This window comes from Haplochromis burtoni, unplaced genomic scaffold (genome assembly GCF_018398535.1).
Source record: "Haplochromis burtoni strain Fernald_Lab_line unplaced genomic scaffold, NCSU_Asbu1 Contig_127, whole genome shotgun sequence".
In the NCBI taxonomy this organism is placed as follows: Eukaryota; Metazoa; Chordata; class Actinopteri; order Cichliformes; family Cichlidae; genus Haplochromis; species Haplochromis burtoni.
In genome coordinates, this window is record NW_024582488.1 from 1,172,057 (window position 1) to 1,184,030 (window position 11,974).

The window sequence follows — 11,974 nt, forward strand, 5'->3', positions numbered from 1 at the left end:
GTCATCCTTTACCTTCACAAAATGAGCTCACACGTTGGATTTCCTGCCTGCCTGACATGTGCACTGTAACAAATGCAGACACCAGCTCTTGTAAATGACACTGTCTATCTGTGACTAGCTGTCTGACGCAATGTCACCACTTCCTGTGGTTGTTGGAGTTTTCTGTGACTGACCAAACAAAACTTTGGTGACTAAGACTATTTTTTAATCAGCTAACATTTGGTTGACGTTGTTATGGGTTATAGTCATAATCAGATTTAATTTGGAAGGCCGTTATTTACATGAAAGTTAGCGTTTTCATTTTGGCGCCCAGGTAAGCGTGATTTACTGTGCCGGAGTATGACAGCAAGATTGTGTCATGTCAGATTGTTCTTATTGCTCTCTTGTTTAGCTCAATCTCTCTTTAAAAGGCTAAATGCAACCCAGAGGTAGTACACATGTGCAGTGTTTAGGAAAGAAGGCATGCACTTGTGCACTAAACCATTGTTAAAGTGATTTCAGAAGATGTTGCAGAGACAGAGCTATTTAGAGTTAAGTTCAATCAATCATTATTGATTGGTTGCAGACTTTATATTGGCTACACCGTACAATAAGAGCAACTGCACAGTAATGACATTAATTAAGGCAAATGCGAGCTCGGTCTAACTGACGGCCATTCTTGAAAATGCGTGGGAAGTGGGGCTAACCTCCCATTTGCTTTCTTTTGTGGAAAGGCTGTTCAGGAATATCGGGTCAGGAGCTGTAAAGTGGATCTATGATATAAAGATATAATTTACAGACCTTTTCTTGTCAGATATGATTAAGTCAGCACCATAATGGTCACATTGATTTCTAATCTACATCTTAGAGCGGACACGCCAGTCACACGAACCGTTGCTCCCTGCCTGCCAACTCTTTATCTGTGTGGTTTTGTGTACATCATTTTCGTGACTGACTGAGGTTGCAGTCCAGGATGATGTAAGCCTGTGTTAATTCAGTGTGGACAGTGCAGGCTTTGTTCTGTGCCCTTTGGTGCTGCACTAGAGCTGTGCAGGGCTCGCCTGTGTGACCTCTACCATTGTAGCACGATGTGAATTTGAAGCTTTGTTTTGCTGCTACAGTCGAATAAAAAAGGGAGCTGGGAAGGGCAGGCTTTTTATTCAGATATTCTTCCTTTAACTTTAGTTTAAATTTTTGCATTCATCATTAAGTTGTTTATTTTCCTCAGTACTCCTGTGACATAATTATCCTAGTAACGGTTTTATTCAAATATGCAGCAGACCTGCTGAAAAAGCTTAACTATTTACTTTAATCTTCTTTTTAAAGCATTTCAAAGATTTGTGAAATGCGAAGGAAGGGCAAGTAGAAGCAGATAGGCTTTGATGTTTCTGCTGCCTTAGTATTGTGTGTCACTAACAAAATGAGATCTAGACAAAGATTTTCAACTTACCCTTTAGTAAAGATGAGATATTTGTTGAGGAAGCCTTTGTGGTTTTACATAATCAGCATTTTCGCAGTCTCCAACAATAATGTAAAACCACAGGTATACTTAAGACAGGATGAGGAGAGTCAGAACCTACTTTGCACTATTTCCTGACCTATTTGTGGTGCATAACTGGCATTATACAGCAGTTGCAAAAGTACAGATTTACACCTCGTTGACAACACATGGCCATATTTATTTAGCTTTGTTTTTTCCTTACTTAGTTGCTCTTCTTATTGCTTCATTTTTTTTTTAATAATACATTTCCTGCAGCAGACTTTGAAATAACTTAATGCACCTTTTGTTTTTCTCTTTAGGTCAGACAAACAGGAAACAGACACGTCATCTAAACAGCATGAATCCACATCCTGTTTCAGCTAAATAAGTGCAAACACTTCATTTTACTAACCTTCAGACTGTCCCAGTTAGACACCCCTGACCACCATACTGTAACATCACCCAGTCCCCGAAAGGACAGCTTCATTACCCCATCTACCCACCCAATTAGGAGCCAGATGGCACTTCTGGCCAACCAAATCATGGATGCACGAATTCTCAGCAGCATGAATGGGAGAGTAGAGCTTTCCCAGTTCCTGAGAGTCACCAATCAAAGCATTGTTTCCCAGGTTAATTCTTCCCAAGATGATAACCGCAAAAACAGGAAGTATCCCTGCCCGTTATGTGGAAAGCGTTTCCGCTTCAACAGCATCCTTTCCCTTCACATGCGCACTCATACAGGTGAGAAGCCTTTCAAGTGCCCGTACTGCGACCACAGGGCTGCACAGAAGGGGAACCTGAAGATACACCTCCGCACACACAAGCAAGGCATTCTGGGCAAAGGCCGTGGGAGGATTAGGGAGGAGAACAGGTTGCTTCACGAGCTCGAGGAAAGGGCGATACTAAGAGACAGGCAGATGAGAGCTAGTCACGTTAGCCAACCGCAAGCAGCTAATATAAACCACCATCAAAAGCCTCTACCGCAGACTTTTCCGACACAGCCTCAGCTGTTAAGCAACTCTAGCGCAGCAGACAGCCAGCCATGTGGATCCACCTCTCCCAAGTTGACTACAATTCACGACGAGGCCATCCAGCCCCAAACCACTGGCTTCCGCTGCTCTTTCTGTAAGGGAAAGTTCAGGAAGCAGCAAGAGCTTGAGCGCCACATCAGAATCCTCCACAAGCCCTACAAATGTACTCTGTGTGAGTTTGCTGCCTCACACGAGGAGGAGCTCATTAGCCATGTTGAAATGACACATATCACAGCCGATTCGGGCTCAGGGCAAAAGCCCGCGATTGGGGCTGGTGATCAGGGAAAGCCTGTCGGTGAATTCCCCTGCGAGGTGTGCGGCCAGACCTTCAGCCAGGCCTGGTTCCTAAAGGGCCACATGAGGAAACACAAGGATTCATTTGAGCACTGCTGCCAAATCTGTGGCCGTCGCTTCAAGGAACCCTGGTTTTTGAAGAACCACATGAAGGTGCACCTTAATAAGCTCGCTGCTAAGACCAATCTCCCTCCCGAGCGCGATTCCTCTGCTGAAATGAGTAACCTGACGCCATCGGAGCATCAGAGCAACCTCTACTCCCAGTACATCTCCCGCATTCACAACAGGTTCCTTACAGCTGAGAGAGTGGACCACCCAGATTACAACCAGATGATAGCTGCAGCTGGTGTTGACATGAAGGTCAGAGAGATGTTAGGGCGGATGATTTCCTCAGGGCCCGGTGCGGTGACAGATGCAGAGAGCTCTTCTTCGATGAGTCTAAATCATCTCCACCCTCCGCTGAGTTCCTCTAGCATGGAATATCTGCAGAAAGTAATTGCTGCCAGAGATGCTCTCACCAACAGCAGCAGCTATGCGGGTTGGCAGATCATAACACCAGGGTTACCTATTGAACAGCAAATGTTCAGCCCTAAAGACCAGCAGCAGCAGCAGCAGCAGCAGCAGTGCTCCTCCTATCTGCCAGAGAGATGTCTTCCTGTAGATGATGGGAAACTGTGCTTTGGTGACCCAGACACCAAAACCATAAGCAGACCTGGGAGCCCCGGCAGCGTGAGTCATCATGGGCCAGCAGACATGATCACCGAGACGGGGAACTCTGGCAGCGCTGTGGACCATCGACCACAATCTTCTTCTCCAGCTACAGGTAATTCAGTGCAGGAAGACAAGTTTTCAGAGTAAAAGATTAGGACTACTTCTCAGCCTCTAGATAACGTTTTAATCATTCATTAGGAATTAGTCCCTGATATTTCCATCTGTGAACTAATCTCAAAATATTTGACATAAAAGCATCTTATTATTGTTATATTTTTTCCCCTTTTTGTCAGAAATGATCAAGTGCATGTAATACATGTGTCATCATATTTGCAACTACTTAGAGTAGGTGGATTTGAAGCAAGCACAGGGTCAGCAACACAGCTACAGATATTATCATCCACAAGGACTTTGTCTTCCTTTTAAAGATAATGGCATCATGGTGAATTGTAGGGATAATTAGTACCCTCTATTTTATATCCGTCACATCCCCACCCCTTGCCTACAGGGGCACAAGATGTTAATGCATGCCATCTGGTGTTTTTAATGATTTGATATATACCACCCAGTGATTTTTATGATTTGATCTACCACCTGGTATTTTTATTGATAGTCTTCTGTTCCACCTGGTGATTTAGATGATTCGGCTCTATGGGTAAATGCCTTCTTTATCATGGCATCCTGCTAACATGTTATCATGAGTCTAAATTACTGCTGTAACGGCGTTATTAAGAGACGAGAAGAAAAGATAAATCCAAACTTTGTTCGCTTTCCTCACAGCTTATGCTTACGGTTATTTTCTTCCAGTGTTAGAGAACTACTTATGTGCATCTAAGTCTGCTGCGCTCCTGTGGGATTTGGGCCAGTATCCTCTTAAATGATGGCCGTAGAGCAGAGATAAATGGATCAGGTCTAATCTCATTAGATGTTTTGTTTCCATATTGTACACACATACTGGCATCTGCATATTTACATGTAAATGCTCACAGTTTACAGCCAAATCCCTCTCTGGTTGCTCTTTAAGAAACATATTCAAGCTCTGTTGTTTCTACTTTCCCTCTTCTCCCCTATCTCCGAGACCATACGGTGTCACTTCCAGAAACATTTACGATAGTTGGCTAGCTGAGGATTTGAGCGTGCACAGTTCTGGGATGGCACATTCAGTATCAGACTCTAATTTCAGTCAATATTAAGCATGGAAACTAATTCATTGTAAAGGTCAGGCGTCATTGCTTTAGTCAATGATGGATCCGGCAGGCTCTCTCTCCCCCTCTCCTCCTCTCCTCTCTGTTCTTAGTCCTGTGTAATGGTAGACTCACTCTGGGGGCTTAGCACCGCATTGTTTAGCTCTGACAATATATCCCAGAGACCTCTGCAGCTGCTCCCTGTGCTCACAATGACAGATTAATTAACACAATCACACGCTGCTGGCCCTGGCTCAACGCACAGGTCTGCTGCGGGACAGATAGGTAAATCCTACACATATGGAGAACACGCACCACTTGATGAGGGTTTAATAACAGGGATAAGTTTTTTCGGAGGTGGGGGGTTGTAACTGATCAAGTCTGTCTGTCTCGATGCTTGGACACGGAGGCAGAGAGAGTGAGAGAGCGAGTGTTTTCTAATTCAGGAGAGCGGAGATGCTGAGGAAGAATTACCACTGCCAGATGTTCGGCTTGAGGAACATTGATTAGTCCAGAATTACAGGCTACATTATTCATAGTCAGCCTATGGTGGTCATGAAGTTATTGATGTACCCAACATGGATGGCAAATATAGTACAGTCATGGCTGTCAGAGTGGGAGACAGGTTCTTACAGCGCCCGATTTAGATTTTTAACTACAAACACCCAGCGTCGTAAATGAGAAATCTGACTTTGATTTGAATAGGAGGCGTGTTATGAATTCCTTCTTTCAATATCTAATCAGCACAGATTTCAAAATGCGCTTTAACTTTAATTATAAGTTGAGATTAAGAATAACGACTCTTCTTAAAGCTCACAAAGGGTCCATGCTGCAGGCCTCTGACCTACATTGGACCAGCTAGATCCCACATCTGAATGAAGAAAACACAAACTGCTAAAATGCGCTGACAGTTATTAATTAGTCCCATTCAATACTCTTAACCTCAAGGTCGGCGAGCAGGCACCATGTAACGATGTTGTCCCCACATGTGTTCCCTGCTTTTATGCTACTTTTACTGTAACTGTTACAGCCAAGAGAGCCTGAAGTGATAAGCGTCTATAAAACTGTGAATGGTAATATGAGCAGCGGTTTACCCAGAAACACAGATAAAGCAGGCTGCTGTGCAGAATATCACTTTTCCTTTGGCTGTTCCACTTCCATCCGTCTATTCTTTGTGATTGTTGAAAGCAAAAAAGCATCTTTTTACTAAATAGGTCCTTATCTAACTCTGTCATAGCTTTACAAATTCAGCTCTTATTCACAGATCAGAGTCAGTCTGACTGGTTTGTCTAAACTGATTACCTGTTGGCTTTGCCGTTTCCCTCTCACTTCTGTCTTTTAATCCTCTTTTTAATTATTATTGCAGATATGAGGCTCAAATTAAGCTCAAAATGCTTGTTTTCCTAGCATGCAGATAAAAAGATTTACCCAGGGAGTTCTGAACACCTGCCTTGAAATATTGTTCCACCGTCTCCTGAATGCCATTTGGCTTAATTGACTTGGAAACGTCCCAAATGCGTCATTGACTATGTGGTCTAATTAATATTAATAATATATGCTATTATAAACATCAAAGAACATCTGGTGCCCCTGTTTTTCTCACCAGTCTTGTGTGTGACTCTCACTCTCACTGTTTCATCTTAAACCAAACCAGCCACTATGTATCTCTGTTTTGCATTTCAGTTGCTTGATTACATATATACAGAAAGAGGCAAAGCCCCGCTGCATACAGAGTTTGATACCTACAATATAACTGCCAAATGCATGTGTAAGCATATAGTGTGTGAGTACGTGATTGCATTGACGGTGATATATGGACGTAAATTTTAAAGCCCATTTCCATATGAAATGAATCACTCGTCCGAGCCCAGCTGCATGCTTTTTCCATAGACACGGCTCACTTGAGGCATTTATTTATTTATTTACCTTTTTCATCCGCCTTGCACATTCAGTAAGGGCGGATAACTCATACGCATCACTTCATTAGATGCTCTGTGTTAGGTGAGAGAGGCTGGGGTTTGTAATGATGCAGTAATTGGAGTTTTGGTTGATAAATCTAAGCTCTAAAATTACTCCCCTCACATAATGTGCGCCTCTGCACTGTAAGTAAATCTTAAACTGATTAAGTTAGCATGAACCAGGCAATCACAAAGATGGCACCCATCCAAAGGAAGAGAAAAAAAGGCAGAGTCTTCAGTCTTTGTGTTGTTTTTAACCGCTTTCATGAAGGCTGGCAAATGGGTTTAGGAAGGTCCGCACTGAAAGATGAGGTCAGATATATGTGTTTTCTGCATTTGGAGCTGACCGGTAATGTCATCGTAATTTAAGCCACAGAATAATTGAGATATATAGTGTGTCTGAAAGAGTTCCATTAAGCTGTTTGGATCTTTTTTCTCTCTCTCTTTTTTTTTGGTCTGTTACTGGAGACAAGGGTGTGGCACTGTTGAAGTCTCTTTCCCGCTCTTGCACACCCCACACACATGTAATCTTACGTAGACTTTAAATCAAACATGCTCTATACGAGCACGTTCACATATAAACACTCAGAGTGCAGTGCAAACAAAAGGAGAAGACTTTAGTTCAAGGACACGAATTTCCCATTTCAGCTGTGACTTTTCAATTTCATTTGCTGGAGCTCTATTTAATTAATACGTGGGTGTTATTTTATGGTTTTGTAAATTGTAATAGTAAAAAACAGCCCTCTCTTTACTACGATTCAGCTCATAATGCAGGTTTTCTATTAAAGTTGGAAACAAAGTAAAGTAACTACTACAGATCATTAGATTTAGATTTACCTCAGAGAATTACCTCAGGGTCAGATCTCGAGGTGTATGAAATTGATATTTCTCTGGCGGGGGATGAATCACTGTTGTAACTCAGATATTAGTCCATTAAAGAAGAACAATAAGGCATCAATATGCATAGAATTAAATTAATGGTGGTGGGTTTATCTCCCTATCCCAGACACATCCCTAAAAGACACAGTATAATGTATGACCTGACCTTCAAATGCCAGGAGAGTGTTGGGCAATAAACTGCCAATATTTGTGGCTTAATGGCATCGGATGACTTTTACTGTAATTGGAATGGCAGCGAAACAGCTGGGCTGTTTAAAGACAGTGCAAGGCAGAGGTCTCAGACAATCACTAACTCAAAATGGTCACAGGGAGTGTGTTTAACCCTGAAGGGTGTTTCTGTGATAGCTATAAGGATTAAACTGAAGGTAAACAGAGGGAAGAAGACATTTAAATTACCTTTAATTAAAAGTTATGGTGTGCGAGATCAAATCTTGCATCCAGATGGATATTATTCACTGGCTAAAAGGAGAAAAATCACCCTTTGTCATTCTCCACAATAATACACTTTGTACTGTTTGAATTATGTTTCCAACGCACCATTTTTCAAGTGTGAAGCAAAAATAAACTCAGCTACAGTACATGGTGTGGTTAATCAGAACTGCTCACATGTTGGACTTCGTTATTTCTGACTGGGAAACCCACTTACTGGTTTTGATGGAATGAGGTTCTTGTCTGCAACATCTGCCTTGTTCTAGTTGCTTTACAATCTCACTGTTTATTATTTCTGGAAGAATCTTGTTTGGTGTTAACGTCTTTGGGTGTATTTATTGCACATGGTGGTGGCGTCCATACTGTAAAATGATGGATCACTGGAGCTGAAAGCTGATTACAAGCTTGATTTACTGCAGGGCAGCACTTAAATCATTCAACTCAGCCTGGTGTGGGATTGCAACATTTTTCATGTTTAGACAACTGTTGTTGGTACATGCTCAGAACCAAATGCTCAGTATGTCTCATATGCACATGCTTTCCTAATTTGATTAAGTTTGTCTTATGTTTTTGCTCTTGTCATCTGTTGCTGTTAGGTGAGAAAGTCTACAGGTGTCCACCTTCAAATGACTACACCTCTGCACAGACAGCCTCCCTCGGCTTCCATCTGGATCAGTACCACTTCACCAACTGGCAGAACAACGGGGATCTTTCTTCTCCTCTGCAGCCTAGCAGCAGCAGTAGCTCCAGCCCTAACCCCAGCTCCAAGCTCCGACCCAGATCCAGGGAGGACTGGAGCCCGGCTGCGGGGCCGTATCTCGGTCTGGAGAGCCACAGCGAAAATTCCTTGCTCATTAACAAGCAGTCCGATCTCGCTGACCGAGATGCGGGTCTAGACGGCTCTTTGTCTGCTCAAAATCGGAAGTCGCAGTATGAGCCTTTGGATTTGTCTGTCAGGCCAGACACCGTCACATCTCATTCAGCTGTGTCTCCTGCTGTGCTGGTACAGATGTCCAGCGTTTTTAGTAATGGACTGTCCTCCACCATTACCCGCCAGCGACAAAGTTACTCGAACGCACCAGCTGAACTCAGTGTGAAACCCACATTTCAGTCTGACCTCTTGGTGCACGGAGCCAAGGAGGAGATGAACGCACAGAACGCAGGCTCTACAGTTCATGATGGTGAAGGTGAATTTGAGAAATCTGACCAAGGGAGGGAGGACAAAAATGACAATGCTGCCAATTGGAAAATACTGAAAAATAATGTCCTTGAGTCAAAAGAGCCGGGAGAGGCCAGCGCTGATTTTGAGGGTGCTGGTGAAAAGAAGCAAGACAAGCTAGGACAATGGGTCAGAGCTGTGGCTGAATCTCCCATTTCCTCTCTGGAGAGCTTAACTCCAGGACAGTCGGATCCACTTCAGCACCAGGGCGGCCTGCTCTCCTTCCTCAGATCCCAGGGGAGCCTCAACAGCACACCTGCTAGCGCCCACAAAGTCGGTCTGAACGGTGGGGGGAACATGGAGAAAGATATTGCATCAGGTGAGCACGAGCTTATATATCACATACACTAAATGCAGCTGTCACTGTTATCAAGATGTAGCCAGAGCTGTCTCCAGATTCGAAGGCAAATATTGCCACCTAGTGGTCAGACAGCAGCTATGCTTTGAACCACATTATTTCTGTGCATGTGATAAACTGCTGCGAGTGGGAACAGAGCATGATTATTATTTTTTGACTAAGCTCTATATATAACTGGCCAACTAGAGTGCAAGCTCAAACTTTTATACATTGTCTGGTGTGAGGATCCTGCTACAGAACACCAAAAAAAGTTTTGGCGGTATCTCAGCCCTCGTCACCTGACAGCAGAAGTGTGAAGATCGAGTGTGAGTGTGTGACTGAATCACACCAATTATGAACAGCACACTTCCCTTATACTTATAGCACTTGAGTTTTTTCTTGCAGATCTTATATCTGATCTCAAACAAGGGCTAAAGAAGACACAGGTGTGTGGCACTGATTACCCCTACACTTTAAAGGGTGATATAATCTCCTAGTGTGATAGGTTACAAATCGCCAAGCCAATGGAGCCCACTGATGGAGAGGCTTAAGCTCTTGTGCTGGTGTGATATGCTTGCTGAGTGCAGATTTAATAATGCTGTCTCTCAGGAGAGGGAATCCAACAGCTGGGGTCTTTGATATGCATGTATTATGAGTGCAACATGATACACCTTCCCTCTGATCCCCCTCTTATTCAGAAACTCAATATGTTCATGTGAAAGACAGGAAAGTGCCTGTCAACTCCATTAGGGATTAACATCTGTTCCCTTTCTTTATGATTCTAACAGCAAGATGTAGTATTCTATTTGATTGTACAGATGGTTATTATAATATGCCGAGAAGCACCCCTCCCCTTCACCTCCTGTCATAGCCGTCACACTGTTCATGTTTCTTTCTTGCTTTTATTATGTATAATGCCATTTGGATTAAAAAACATTGATTTTAAAAAAACCTTTCCTCCGAAAAGCAGAAAAAATGACATCAAACAGTTCATCCCTCACATGCAGCAGGCCATACCGTAACTGTGGCCTGCACTTTTCAGCAATCGGATCAATGCAAGGAGCTATTTCAAGCATCGCTTGCCTTTTGTTCACTGCAGATTGATCCTCTGCGTTTTCTCTCTCAGGAAGTTGACTTCAAAGGCACAATAAACACCTGTCAGTCAAACTGGACAGTGAGATGTGGGACTGACATTGAGAGTCCATCGAGTGTCCTCTAAAACTGAGCTAAGCAGGTGGCCTAGCAGTCTGCCCTGTCTGCAGCGCTGACCAGGTGGCTTTGTCATGGGGCTGTCTTCTGTTGACCCCATCCTCTCCATACTGTATGGCACGTCGAGTGGCATGGTGACATATTGCTGGGCAGTTTGGACATGGAGTGATGTGTTTGTGATGACAGTTCAGGTCGGCTCCAATGTGCCAGCAGTGGTAATTGGCCAGATGGTGACCTCTGGTTGAACCTGTCTGCATGCTCATTAGTCTCACTGAGCCCTCCCTTGTGTTTTAAACACTCTCTTACCTCTGCGCTGCTTGGGCTCAACCACTAGATGGCAACATTTACCACTCTAACAGCTGAGGCTGCGGTAAATAGCTCACTCCCAAGTAGTTTGACATGCATCCATATTTCAGAGGCACAATTAGGACAACTATTTCTGAGAATGCTGTCATGTTGCAAAATGGATGCCTTGGGGCAACTTTAAAAGAGTTAACCAGTTAACCATGTCAACTGTTCCTTCGGTGATGTCAGATCAGGCCTCAGACTCATGAGAACAAGTGAACATGAGAAGATCGATAAAGAAAGGATTAAGAATGAAAGAACATGGAGGACAGAGAGAAAGAAAAGGCCCTGATTTGAAAGGTTGAAAGGGGTGAGTCATTATCTCATTGTCTGACCTCTGTATACCCTCCGCGGAGAGGGTGACAGAGAGCAGGAGAAAAGGAGAGAGAAAAGGAGCGAGAAAGATCTCCATAGATGGAGATAGATGGAGCGACAGCGAGGTGAAAGAGGAGCGGTAGTGCGGCTGTCTCTATGAGCAGATGTCGTTTGAGGGCAGCGAGAGGGCAGCGCGGCCTGCCTTTGTGCCGTGCTTCTCCCCATAGAGATAATGAAGGGTGGAGCACTGGGAAGGATGTGCAGTCATCACTCACTGTCTGTGTGCCATCAGAGCTCAGGCCTGTGTCATCCGTCACCATTCAGCTCTTCTGGCCCCCGTCGGCCCCGCCACTGTCATCATGGTCATTATCTCAGCCTGTGACACACAACACACTCTCGCTGCACACACACACACACACACACACACCGATGAGTGAAATCAAACATGCAGAGAGATGTGCGTGCACATCCCGTACTACATTTAGGTCAGGAGCAGAACGAGACAGTCAATGGCAGAACAAATGGAGCGTCTGCTTCCTGGATTACAGCTCCTGGGAATCTGATCGGACTAAAAAAAGTCCGG

The 11,974-nt window shown here is 43.9% G+C and overlaps 1 protein-coding gene across 1 annotated transcript in view; it reads left to right on the forward strand.

Moving 5' to 3' along the window:
* Positions 1-1,821: 1,821 nt before the first annotated feature.
* Positions 1,822-11,974, forward strand: part of LOC102308714 (zinc finger protein 536) — a gene marked incomplete at its 5' end in the record, with an annotated part of 13,686 nt that continues 3,533 nt past the window's right edge. The window contains 2 exons of the mRNA XM_005930386.2: positions 1,822-3,607; positions 8,563-9,504. Of these exons, the coding sequence (XP_005930448.1) occupies positions 1,822-3,607; positions 8,563-9,504 (2,728 nt within the window). The remainder of the gene's footprint in view (positions 3,608-8,562; positions 9,505-11,974) is intronic.